The sequence below is a fragment of the Microtus pennsylvanicus genome, chromosome 22 (assembly GCF_037038515.1).
Source record: "Microtus pennsylvanicus isolate mMicPen1 chromosome 22, mMicPen1.hap1, whole genome shotgun sequence".
Taxonomy (NCBI): domain Eukaryota; kingdom Metazoa; phylum Chordata; class Mammalia; order Rodentia; family Cricetidae; genus Microtus; species Microtus pennsylvanicus.
The window spans coordinates 20,054,952-20,068,248 of NC_134600.1; the positions used below are offsets into that span (position 1 = coordinate 20,054,952).

General features: G+C 35.9%; 1 protein-coding gene across 2 annotated transcripts; it reads right to left on the reverse strand.

Moving 5' to 3' along the window:
- Window positions 1-737: 737 nt before the first annotated feature.
- Window positions 738-4,086, reverse strand: LOC142839676 (uncharacterized). 2 transcript variants are annotated; one of them, XM_075955905.1, is made up of 4 exons: window positions 4,023-4,086; window positions 3,768-3,828; window positions 2,565-2,619; window positions 738-2,312 (listed from the first exon to the last, which is right to left on the reverse strand). In XM_075955905.1, exons 1-4 carry the CDS (start codon window positions 4,054-4,056, stop codon window positions 738-740), a joined length of 1,725 nt encoding a protein of 574 aa, XP_075812020.1. In that variant the 5' UTR covers window positions 4,057-4,086. The 2 variants fall into 2 exon arrangements, with proteins under 2 accessions (XP_075812020.1, XP_075812018.1); XM_075955903.1 differs by having other exon boundaries at window positions 738-2,619; window positions 4,023-4,061.
- Window positions 4,087-13,297: the final 9,211 nt, after the last annotated feature.

The window sequence follows — 13,297 nt, forward strand, 5'->3', positions numbered from 1 at the left end:
CCTCTCATATTTCAGTTAATGTTATCCTTTGAGCTTAAAAACATTGTTGAAACTTTTTAGGATTTTATGGTTCTGGTTTGAGAGCCAAATTGTGTTTCTTTCACTGGGCATTTTTAATGTTTTGGCTGTTTTCAGGGAGATGTCGTTTCGTTATCTAGTTCTAGATTGAGAGGCAAAGTTCTTTCCTTTGACTCTGGTTTGAAGACCAAAGTTGGAATACCCTTCCTATAACCAATAAGGTTTTATCCATTACTTTGCTGGTTCAAACTAAAATAAAGAGAGGTATAATGGGGCATAAACCAATTGCTGACATTACCTAACTTTTTTTTTAACACAATAACTGATTTTGGTTAACTGACTCTAAGTGGCTTAACATCTGAAAGAACAATTTAAAATAAGCCCCCAGTTTTTTCCTGAGGTCCAAAAGATTATGATAATATGCACAAGATATCTCAGATGACTACATACAAAGTCTTACTCTCCTGTGAAGCACAAAACATTATGACACTGAGTTCATTTACAGAGTTTCACTACAGTATAATTTTTTTCTCATGTTTTTGAAAAATACACAAATTAACTTCAGGGTTCCTCTACAGAAGGGCTCATATTATGTATAGGAGATGCTTCTGAAAAAGAATTTACCACATTCCATTCACAGATATCTCTAGAGTATGTTACATTTTAAGCCTTTTAAGAGTACAGGGGTCTGCAAAGGCCTTCTCACACTGATATCATTCCTAGGGTTTCTTTCTAGTATGTGTTCTTCTATGCCTTTGAAGAGAACCATGTTGTGCAAAGGCCTTACCACACTGATTACATTCATAGGGTTTCTCTCCAGTATGTGTTCTTTTATGCAATTGAAGATGATTATGTCGTGCAAAGGCCTTACCACACTGATTACATTCATAGGGTTTCTCTCCAGTATGTGTTCTTTTATGGATTTGAAGATTATTGTGTAGTACAAAGGCCTTACCACACTGATTACATTCATAGGGTTTCTCTCCAGTATGTGTTCTTTTATGGATTTGAAGACTATTAGGTTGCGCAAAGGCCTTACCACACTGATGACATTCATAGGGTTTCTCTCCAGTATGTGTTCTTTTATGCAATTGAAGATTATTATTTCGTGCAAAGGCCTTATCACACTGATTACATTCATAGGGTTTCTCTCCAGTATGTGTTCTTTTATGGTATTGAAGAACACTATGTTGTGCAAAGGCCTTACCACACTGATTACATTCATAGGGTTTCTCTCCAGTATGTGTTCTTTTATGGCTCTGAAGATTACTGTGTTGTGCAAAGGCTTTACCACACTGATTACATTTATAAGGTTTATCTCCAGTATGTGTTCTTTTATGCAATTGAAGATGATTATGTCGTGCAAAGGCCTTACCACACTGATTACATTCATAGGGTTTCTCTCCAGTATGTGTTCTTTTATGGATTTGAAGACTATTAGGTTGCGCAAAGGCCTTACCACACTGATGACATTCATAGGGTTTCTCTCCAGTATGTGTTCTTTTATGCAATTGAAGTTGATTATGATGTGCAAAGGCCTTACCACACAGATTACATCCATAGGGTTTCTCTCCAGTATGTTTTCTTTTATGGTATTGAAGAGCACCATGTTGTGCAAAGGCCTTACCACACTGATTACACTCATAGGGTTTCTCTCCGGTATGTGTTCTTTTATGGATTTGAAGATTATTGTGTAGTGCAAAGGCCTTACCACACTGATTACATTCATAGGGTTTCTCTCCAGTATGTGTTCTTTGATGCAATTGAAGATTATTATGTCGTGCAAAGGCCTTACCACACTGATTACATTCATAGGGTTTCTCTCCAGTATGTGTTCTTTTATGCCTTTGTAGATCACTGTGACACGCAAAGGCCTTACCACACAGATTACATTCATAGGGTTTCTCTCCAGTATGTGTTCTTTTATGGTATTGAAGAGAACCATGTTGTGCAAAGGCCTTACCACACTGAGTACATTCATAGGGTTTCTCTCCAGTATGTGTTCTTTTATGGATTTGAAGATTATTATTTCGTGCAAAGGCCTTATCACACTGATTACATTCATAGGGTTTCTCTCCAGTATGTGTTCTTTTATGGTATTGAAGAGCAAAGTTCTGTGCAAAGCCCTTACCACACTGATTACATTCATAGGGTTTCTCTTCATTATGTGCTCTTTTATGCGTTTGAAGATTACTGTGCTGAGCAAAGGCCTTACCACACTGATTAGATTCATAGGGTTTCTCTCCAGTATGTGTTCTTTTATTCTTTTGAAGATGACTGTGATCAGCAAAGGCCTTACCAAGCAGATTAAATTCATATGATTTTTCTTTATTTTGTGTTCTTTTATGACTTTGATGAGTTTCATAAAGAAGAAAGTCTTCATCATCTTGACCATAATCATAGGGTTTCTCTCCAGTGTGTGTTCTTTTATGCATTTCAAGATGATTGTGATAAGAAAAGACTTCATTACATTGCTTAATTTCACAGCATTTTTCTCCACTATGTGTTTTTTCATTCTTTAGAAGATGAACGGTATAAGACAAGACTTTACCACAGTGAGAATATACTGAAAACTTCTCTCCAGTTTGATTTCTTTCAATCCTGCAAGGATAATTTACACATGTAAAAGCTTTACCACATTCAATGCAGTTGAACCTTATACCTATCTGAATTATTTTCATATTTTTTCAAATTGTAAAAAGGAATCAAATGTCAAGCTTTTATAGCTTTCTTTAAAATCATGTATTGTTCTCTCATTAGTGGTCATTTTACATCTAGAAAAATATTTGTGATGAGAAATTCCACTGTGTCATGGTTTACCTTTTCATCTATAACTATACTTATATTTCCAGGATATTTTTTACATTATTGAAGAGAACTGCACATACTGAGTTCTTTAGCAACTTTACTCCATTCATAATTTTACTATATTGTAAACCACATTTGGTAAGTGAACTAAGACACCCAGAATTATTTGCATAGATCTAGAACTCATGTTTGTTTGTTTGTTTTTGTTGTAATGTGAGTTTGTTTTTAATGTATTAACCATGATGATAGAAAATAAATTAACTTTGTATTTTTGGATCAAACTAAACATGTATACTCTACATAGGAACTACAGTTTATCTTCTTAATTTTTCTTACAGAGAGGTATGCTAAATCTTTCCATATTCCTATGCTCATACACTTGTGTCAAGAGTGACATATCATATATATGAAAAAAACAATAGTGTATAAAAGTTTTCCAAAATGAATCTACAAGGTTCGACTTTCACAGACTTGTGTTATTGATATTAAGATTTCTCTACAACAAATGCCCCTTGACTATTTGATTTCACTAAATGTAGCACAGTCACAAAATGTATATGATGGATACAAGGCTTAGCATGGGCTATAGAATTAGTAAAAAGTTTTGCAGCTATACTCATCATCACTGAAGTATGCATACATTTTCTGTCATGAATAGCAAGAAGCAAATGAATCAGAAGTTCTACAACATAGCTCTCATGGTGCTATGAATCAAATGGTGATATCTGTTTAGGCATTGCTACCTAGACTGTTTCTTAAATGAAGGCTTTGCAGATGCAATTCACATACATGAAATTCAGGGATATGGATTTGTGAGAACTTAATAACCATCAATACATTTAAAGCTGTGCTTATTAACACTGTTGCTTTTGTTTTAAAGTTCCAGAACACATTGCAAACTATTCAAGGGAAATTGTTATGAACTTGCCCAAGAAAATTACCTTGCATGTCTTCTAGAACATTGACAATGCTCTTCAGTGTTAAGGTCTTCCCAAATGTATCCTAAAATACAGTACCAGAATATATGTTATATTTAAGAATGTGCAACAATTAGCTTATTATCTTAAGTACACCTAAGAACTGTGACTGTGCTATTCACCTCATTCTTCTTTCTCTAAAACAAATTACAGAACAAAATCATAAACTAAAGAAAAGTTGTCTCCATATTTTGAAACATGAAAGAAATTCATTTTCACCTATAGTAGTGAGGTTCCTGTAGGTCTCCAGCATCACATCTTTGTAGAGATTCTTCTGGGAAGGATCCAGTAAATCCCACTCTTCCTTAGTGAAGTTGATGTGTACATCATCATATGTCACTGCCTTCCAAAATATACCACACGTGAGTACAATGTAAGTATGACAGTGAAATGCATACTTCTTTGAAAGTATAGTTTTATGATTCTGGTGTTCACCATTTTTGTTCCGTGACATAGCCAGTCACTTTAGAAGGAAATTGAAAAGGAGAATCAATTCTGTTAATTCCGTGTCCTTTGTATAGGATACCACCTTATAAGAGCAGTATCTATTCATGGGGAAAGAAAAAAAGACCAACAGTATGTTGTATGCATGAGAAAATTAAAGACTACAGAAAGGAAAAAAAGATGGACAAACTGGGCATATTGGTGTATTTTGCCGTTAGCACAACACTCAGAAAACAGAGGTGTGTATATTTGTCTGTGAGACGAATGCCAAGATTTAACAGAACTGCTTATCCATTTTAAGATACCATGTATCTTTTCAGAGGCTGAGCCATAAGCATGTCTATGCCCAAAGGCCAGTTTTGACAACAAGAAAACAAGCTTTGCATGTCTTTGGTGCTCAACATTCTCTGGAAAATAGATCAATGCTACCAGTAGTAATCGTGTCTCATTTCAACAATACGCATAGTTTATTTAAATTCCATATTTTACAGCTTTTTGAAGTAGTTAAAGATTACCTATCTATGCAAAATATATTCTTTATGTGTCTAAAAAACCTGATTATTCTAACTATAAGTATGACAAACATAGAAGACTATTGATCTATAATTCTAATACCTATATAATTTAAAGACTAAGATTTCATATTAGAATATTGTACAATAAACAACTGTACAACAAATGAGGACAATGGGCTCAAAATATAACCAATGAATAAATATCTTGATCAGGGGAAAAATGTACATTGCAATTTGATAAATATATTTATCAATATATAAAATGTTTTAAGCAGAGGTAGAAGCATTAAGGCATACAATATTCAATATTTAACATTATATCAATATACAAAAATCTATATCAAAGCAATTGCCTATAAATTATAACTCACAAGCATTCACTCTTTTATTCACTATTATTATTAATGTATGTAAACTCACACTAATATATTATTCCATCCAATTTTCCCTTTTTTTCAAAGAAATCCCTCAGCGCATAAAATTTCCCTTCTAAGCCGCAACCCTATACCAATTATAATCAACCCCTAAATGATGTCCCTAACCCTAGGACAAACTTTGTTGGAAGTCTTTTAGGATTACTTCCAGCTGACATGGGGGCGATGTTCTTTCTATGGGATCCTGCGAAAGTGAAATGATGGTTAAGTTCCAATATTACTGTCTGGTATAATTGCAAATAGTCTCTGAGTATTTTGTAAAGGTTTTTCTGAGATTCCTCTTATAAGGTCTGTCCAGAACATTGTAAAAAGTGGACCATTTCAGCTAACCAAGTTGGAACCATCTTGAGCAGCTGGTATGCAAAACAGGTCTGGTAGTAGCGCTATCATCATCATGCCATCGTATCAACCAGGTTGAGTTGTTGTTGTGGGGCCCCAACTTCTTCCTGGAAACTTCAAAATTACTGCAGGAAAATTCATTGTTCATTGTGGAAAACTTAAACATTATTTATATAGTCATAGACAGACATATATATTTAATGACATGTACAATAGAGACAAAAATAGAAATGTAGAAAAGTAAAAATTTTTCTAAATTCTTTTTTCTTTCTGTCCCATGCTCCTGACATTGAGAGAGAAACTCTGAATTTTTATTTTAATGACATGCTTGGATTTATAGAGGGACAGAGCAAGTGTCCATCTCCAAAACCAGCTCTATATCTTCATAAATATACATTTACTTACAAAAGGCACCCAATGAAATGATTGTATAAAAGTGTAGATTACTGAATCAAAAAGAATAAAGGGGCATATATGTGTATGATGTAAAAGTGTAGATCATTAAAATTAATTTTAAAAATTAACTACTTATTTATATATTTTACATTGATATAGATATGGATGCTTCCTTTTGATATAAACTTGACATTTTTATTAAAACATACTGTCTATGATTTTTATATTCTTAAACTATTTTACCTAATTCAACTCACTTAAATGTGTAATGAAAATTTCTAGTCCTTGAAAGTTATTATTGCCGGGCGGTGGTGGCGCATGCCTTTAATCCCAGCACTCGGGAGGCAGAGGCAGGAGGATCTCTGTGAGTTTGAGACCAGCCTGGTCTACAAGAGCTAGTTCCAGGACAGGCTCCAAAACCACAGAAAAACCCTGTCTCGAAAAACCAAAAAAAAAAAAAAAGAAAGTTATTATTATAAACCAATTAGGATATAAAGTACTGCATGTTCGTACTTTGTTATTTATTACAATTGAAATTATACTCACGTTAGGTATGTTTTCAACATTATATTGAATTTCATTAGTTGATTCAAATGAACATACTTTAGAGAAAATGTTTGCTGAAGTAAAGCAAACTTTGTCTTCTTGAGAATTATAAATTACTTGTGAAAATATACAAAAAGGTGATTATATTAATCATTCAGCATATAAAATACTTTTACAAAAACTTGAGCCAACAAGTTAAAAATTAGGAGAGATTATTTGTGGAATCTTAATAATTTTCAGAAACTGTTGCAAGACATTGACCATCTATATCCAACTATTGGAGTAAAAAATTGAAAAGAGTAATTAGAACCAAACCATAAAAGGTGACAAGGATTTAAATAGTCAAAGAGAATTATCATCTAAATCAGAGAATAAATGGTTTAGTGGAAATAAAATTATAGGAGGCACTTACGGATTGTCTGGATGAGAAGTTTTGTTACATTCAAGACTTTTTTTGATACAGGTTTCTCTGTAGCTTTGGAATGTGTCCTAGAACTAGCTCTTCTAGACCAGGCTAGCCTTGAACTCCACCTGCCTCTGCCTCCCAAGTGCTGGCATTAATTAAAGGCTTGAGCCACCACCTCCTGGCCTTCATTCTAGACATTTTACACCCTATGCATTCCCTAGAGGAATTTTACTGCAGAGGAAAGATATTATCTTATAATCAATATTTTAAACATATACACATACTAAAAAACTAAAAAGTTATGTGGAAAAAAGTCTAAGTTGCTTTTAAAAAGAAAACTGAAACTTTATCTATTAGCAAGAATTTACCAAGGTTAAATTTTAGCATGTTTTACTAATGTTGAAATTGAATCATTATGGACAGGAAGTGAACATTGGCAAAGAGCTTATAGTAATTTCTTGGGAGAAATTAACAACAAACATCCCTTTAGCCATAATATTAATGATCATATAAAGAGGTAACTAATTCTAGGGAAAGGTTTCATCTAGCTTCCTGCATTTAATTTTGGGTTTGAGTCTCTATCTGATATCTAGCATACATAAAAAATACTCATCCTTTAACCTCTTACAGATCTGCTGCATATGACAATTAAAATGATTAAGTTTTGTGCAATGAAATATGAGCATGCATTACAGTGACTTTGAAGTCTCCAAAAGAAGTGTGAGTCACGCAAGGAAGATATCAACTCCACTATGTAATTGTTTCACCATCTAAACATCAGGTTTGGACTACAAACTGCTCGGGACAATATTAAAATGGTACATTGAGATGATTGAGACTGCTGGGAACATATGTTTTAATTAAGCAAACAGTTATTTTGGAGGTTTGAGGAAGAGATGATGGGCAAAAACACAGACAGGTTGAATGACGGAATTGAATCAAAGACCCAGATATTAATCCTCACAACTATGAACACCTGATTTTTGACAAATAAGCTAAAATTATACAATGAAAGAAGAAAGCATCTGAAACAAATGCTTATAGCATAACTGGATATCACCATGTAAAGGAATGCAAATATATCCATATCTATCACCATGCACAATACTCAAGTCCAAATGGGATAAAGAACTTAATATAAATCTGACCACACTGAAAGTGATAGGAGAGAAAGTGAAAAGTAGCCTTCCAAGTATGGAACTAAAGACCACTTCCTAAATATAACACCTGTAACACAGAGTTTGAGAGGAACAATTAATAAATGGGCCCTTCTGAAACTGAGAAGCTTCTGCACAGCAAAGGACACAGTCAATAGCACAATAAGGCAGCGTACTGAATGGGAAAATAAATTTCCAATCCCACATAAGATAGAGGGCTGATCTCCAAAATAAATAAAGAACTCAAGAAATTAAACATCAAAATTTTAAATAATTCAATTAAAAATGGAGTACAGAACTAAACAGAAAATTTTCTATAGAATAATCTCAAATGGCCAAAAGACACCTAAGGAAATGTTCAACTCCTTAGCCAGCAGAGAAATGCAAATCAAAATAACTCTGCAATACCACCTTACACCTGTCAGAATGGCTAAGGTCAAAAGCACCAATGACTGCTTATGTTGGAGAGGATGTGGGAGTAAGGGGAAGACTCTTCCATTGCTGGTGGAAATGCAAATTGTACAACCACTCTGGAAAATAGTATTGCAGTTTCTCTGAAAATTAGGATTCAACCTACCTCAAGACCCAGCAATACAAATGACAATGGTGTGAACTCCGTTATACATCAATATAGGTTGTAAAGTAAAGGATATTCATGCTACAATCCACAGACACAGAGAGAGTTAGTTAACAACAAAGGATCAAGGGAGGGATACATTGATCTCCCTGAAAGGGGCACTAGAATAGATCTTCTGAATTGAATGGGGGTAGTTGGGTATGGGAACATGAGAAATCAGGATCTGGGTACTTGGATGTAGGGAGAAATAGGAAAGACTACAGGAATTGGGGAACATTTGGGAGTTGGTATGGTACCTAGTACAGTAAATAATCATTAGATTGTAGAAAATACCACTAGAAAGGACTTTTTGGAAAGAGGGATAAGAAGCCTGTGGATTCTTCTCTAACCAGGCAAAGTATTCAATGTTGGGACTGGGACAGCACCCAGCAACAGTTACATCTACATCTATCTAGTCCTGCTTGCAAGATATGTTGAGTTATTTGTTCCCCAGAACTTGTAGGAGTAAACAACAAATAACTCGTGAAACTTCAGGCCCATTCCATTAGAGGGAGACAATGCCCATCCTAATTGGATGTCCAAGAACCTGAAGCTCACTACACTACAGGTCATGATAGAACCAAACAAGATAGGAAAAAAGTCCATGAAATGATTTCTCCTGATATTCTGCTATTCTCATAGAACAGTGCCTCAGCCAATTGTTATCAGACTGGATTAATCCAGGAACTCAAAGCAGCAGGAGCAGACACAGGCAGTCAAGCAATAAGAGGAGCTAAGGACATGCACCACCACCGGCCCATCCCAGCACTCGGGAGGCAGAGGCAGGTGGATCTCTGTGAGTTTGAGTCCAGCCTGGTCTACAAGAGCTAGTTCTAGGACAGGCTCAAAAACCACAGAGAAACCCTGTCTCGAAAACCAAAAAAAAAAAAAAAGAAAGAAAAGAAAAAAAAAAGAAGGAAAAGGGGAGCTAAGGAGACCCAGCTGACAATGGCAAGGAAGTACCCTAGCAACCACCTCCCACCTTGGTTGAGGACACTAGGTTAACACAGCCCACAGAATCAAATAAGCAGGGGTTATTGGTGCTCACAGAGACTCGTGTTCCTATAGGGGCCTGTGCTAAATGCTTTGCATATATGTTATCATATATAACATATATACTTTGGTGTTTTGTGGGACTGCTAAGACTTGGTGCGTGTATATGTGGGGTGTACTTTAACTCATTTGACAGCTTTTGAGACCACTTTTCCTCATTCTGGGTTTCTATATCCAGGCTTTATATGGATTCTGCATAGTCTTACTTTAGCTTGTACCATGTATGTGGGCTGGTTTTCCACGTCTACTTGACAAATGACCTAGAGACATCAGAGAGTAGGGAGCCTCAGGAAAAAAAATGCTTCCAAGGGATTGTAAAGGAGGCATTCTCTTAATGACTGATCAATGGCAGAGGGCACAGCCCATTGAGAGTTGTGTCATCCCTGGGCTGGTCCTGGGTTCTTTCTCTCTTTCTTTCTTTCTTTCTTTCTTTCTTTCTTTCTTTCTTTCTTTCTTTCTTCCTTCCTTCCTTCCTTCCTTCCTTCCTTCCTTTCTTTCTTTCTTTCTTTCTTTATTATGTATACAACATTCTGCCTCCATGTATGGATGTACACCAGAGGAGGGCGCCAGATTTCAGTAAGGATGGTTGTGAGCCACCATGTGGTTGCTGGGAATCGAACTCAGGACCTCTGGAAGAGCAGCCAGTGCTCTTAACCACTGAGCCATCTCTCCAGCCCCCCTGGGTTCTATAAGAAGAGAGGATGAGTAAGTCCTATGAAGTAAGAAAGTAAGAAGCACTCCCCCATCACATTTGCATCAATTCTTGACTGAAGGATCCTGCCCTCCTTAATTTCTTTCCCTGATATTCTTTAATAGTGAACAACAATATGGAAGTATAAGCCAACTAAACGTTTTTCACCCAATTTTGCTTATTGGTCATGGTGTTTCATCACAACAGCAGAATCTCTAACTAAAACAAGACACCATGTTTTGTTGATGTGCATGAGATTCTAAAGGTAAACAAAGAAGAGAGATTTTGGGGAAATGTGAGACTGAGATGAATGGTGGAAGGAAGCACTGCAGTCAAGGTAAAAAAAAAGAAGAAACAAAAGACTAATGAAAGAGAGGAATGAGGACAAGTAAGGGATGATTGAGTCAAGGAAAGATGAAAATTCAGCAAATGGCAAATCCTGTGGTTCTCTCTTAGGTACAAGGGGCTACATATTTGTTTGGTTGGTTTTTTGTTTTTGTTTTGTGTTTATTGAGACAGGGTTTCTCTGTAGCTTCGGAGCCTTTCTTGGAACTAGCTCTTGTAGACCAGACTGGCCTTGAACTCACAGAAATGCACCACCAGTGACTGGTGAGGCTTTATTTTCCAAGGGCTTACTTAATTAGCTCTATCCCTACTGAAGCATTAATCTAATTGATATTTAAAATAAAAACTCAGACCAGGCAGTTGTGGCACCCACCTTTAATTCCAGCACTTGGGAGGCAGAGGCAGGCAGATCTCTGGGAGTTCAAGGCCAGCCTGGGCTACAAAATGAGTTCCAGGACAGGCTACAAAGCCACAGAGAAACCCTGTCTCAGAAAAACTAAACCAAACTAAACTAAACTGAAATAAAATAAAATAAAATAAAAACTCAGGAGTCAGATAGCAGGGTAAGAACTTGAAAGATCAGAAAATCAATTGATCAGCCACTGGTGACTACTACCTCTTCAATTTCTCCATGCAATAAAAGAGCCCATATCTTCTCTCAAGCCTGCCTTAATAATCCTGATTCCCACCTGGTCAAAGACCTCCAAACCTCTAGGGTAATTTTCCATCAGGTTGTTGTTAGCTCTGTCCTCACTCCAAGCAAGGTTTATTATGAGAACATGATCAAAATGTCATAATTTCCCCTTTCTCACTAAATAAAAAGTGAAGGATTTAACTAACACAGTAAAGCTATATACAAAATATACAACAACTATGTACAAATAGATATAGGAAACAATGACCAGTCCATTTGTATTTGGTAAATTTAGAGAAAATACTTCATTATCTATCCTATCTAGGTAAGTCCAAAGTGTTGTACCTAAATCATTTTTTATCCCGGCCTAAAGTAAACTTTTTATATCTCTTCACCTTACATATTTCAAGCTAGTTTCTGAGTTGTTTCAATTTGGTAACAAAGAGAACTACAATTATCTAGTATTTAACTCCATTAGAGACCTAAGAAGGATATAATACTACCTGAGTAAACAGAAAGTATAGTGTTTATCTATCTCCATGCAGAAATCTCAAGTCCAAATAGATCAAAACATAAAAACAACCACATTGAACTTCATAGAATTGAAAGTGGGAAGTACACTTGAACACATTGGTACAGGAGACCACTTTTTAAATATAACCCCAGCAGCATGAACACTACTAGCAATATTTAATAGATGGGACCACCTAAAACTGAGAACTTTCTGAAAAGCAGAGGAAATGTTCAATAAAATGGCAACCTATAGGATGGAAAAAGTTCTTCTTCATCCCCACCTCAAACAGATGGCTGATATCCAAAATATATAAAGAGCTCAAGTAACTGGTCATCAGAAGAACAAATGAGCCAATAGAAAAATAATTGTACAGAATTAAACACAGAACTCTCAAGAGATGACTATAAAATGACTGAAAGACACTTAAGGAAATGTTCAACATCCTTAGCCATTAAGAAATGTAAAAACAACTCTGAGATTCCACCTTACACCTGTAAGAATAGCCAAGATCAAAAACCTTTTGACAGTTTATGCTGGAGGGGATGTGGGGTGAAGGGAAAACTTCTCCACTGCTGGTGGGCATGCAAACTGGTACAATCACTTTAGAAATCAGAATGGTGATTTCTCAGAAAATTAAGACACAACCTATCTCAAGACCAAGCAATACCACTTTTGGGTGTATACCTAAATGATTCTCAAACATACCCCAAGGGCATGTGTCCAGCTATATCCATAGCAGCACTATTTGTATTAGCCTGGTAACAACCTAAACACTCCCTGACCAAAGAATGGATAGGAAAATGTGTTGCATTTATACAACGGAGTACCACACAGCAGAAAAAATAATGACATTTTGAAATTGCAGGCAAATTTATGGATCAAGAACACATCATACTGAGTGAGGTAACCCATACCGAGAAAGACAAATATACAATGTCCTCACTCATAAGTGGATTTTAGACCTTAAGCAAAGAAAACCAGCCTACATTCTCAACCTCAGAGAACCTAGATATCAAAGAGAAATCTAAGCCAAATACACATGGATATAATCTACATGGAAAGTAGGAAAAGACAGGAGAAGAAGGGAGGAGAGCAGAGAAATGTATATATGTCAATAAAAACAATTAAAAAAAAACAAGAAATGACATACACTACCGACTGCCTGGACAGTCACCCAAGATTCCACTCTACTGTTGGACTTTTAACTTTAGACTATACACATAGAAGATCTGACCAAGTTTCTGTGAAGCAGGAATTTTGAAGGATTGTCCTGCTTTGCCATGGCAATACTCAGCTGTCACTTTTTTTTCTGTCCTGCCTATCTAACTTGGAGAGTATACTGTCAGTAGTTAAGTCAAAGGGCAGTTTCTTGCCAGTGCCTAAGTCTTTCCAGCAACAGAGTTA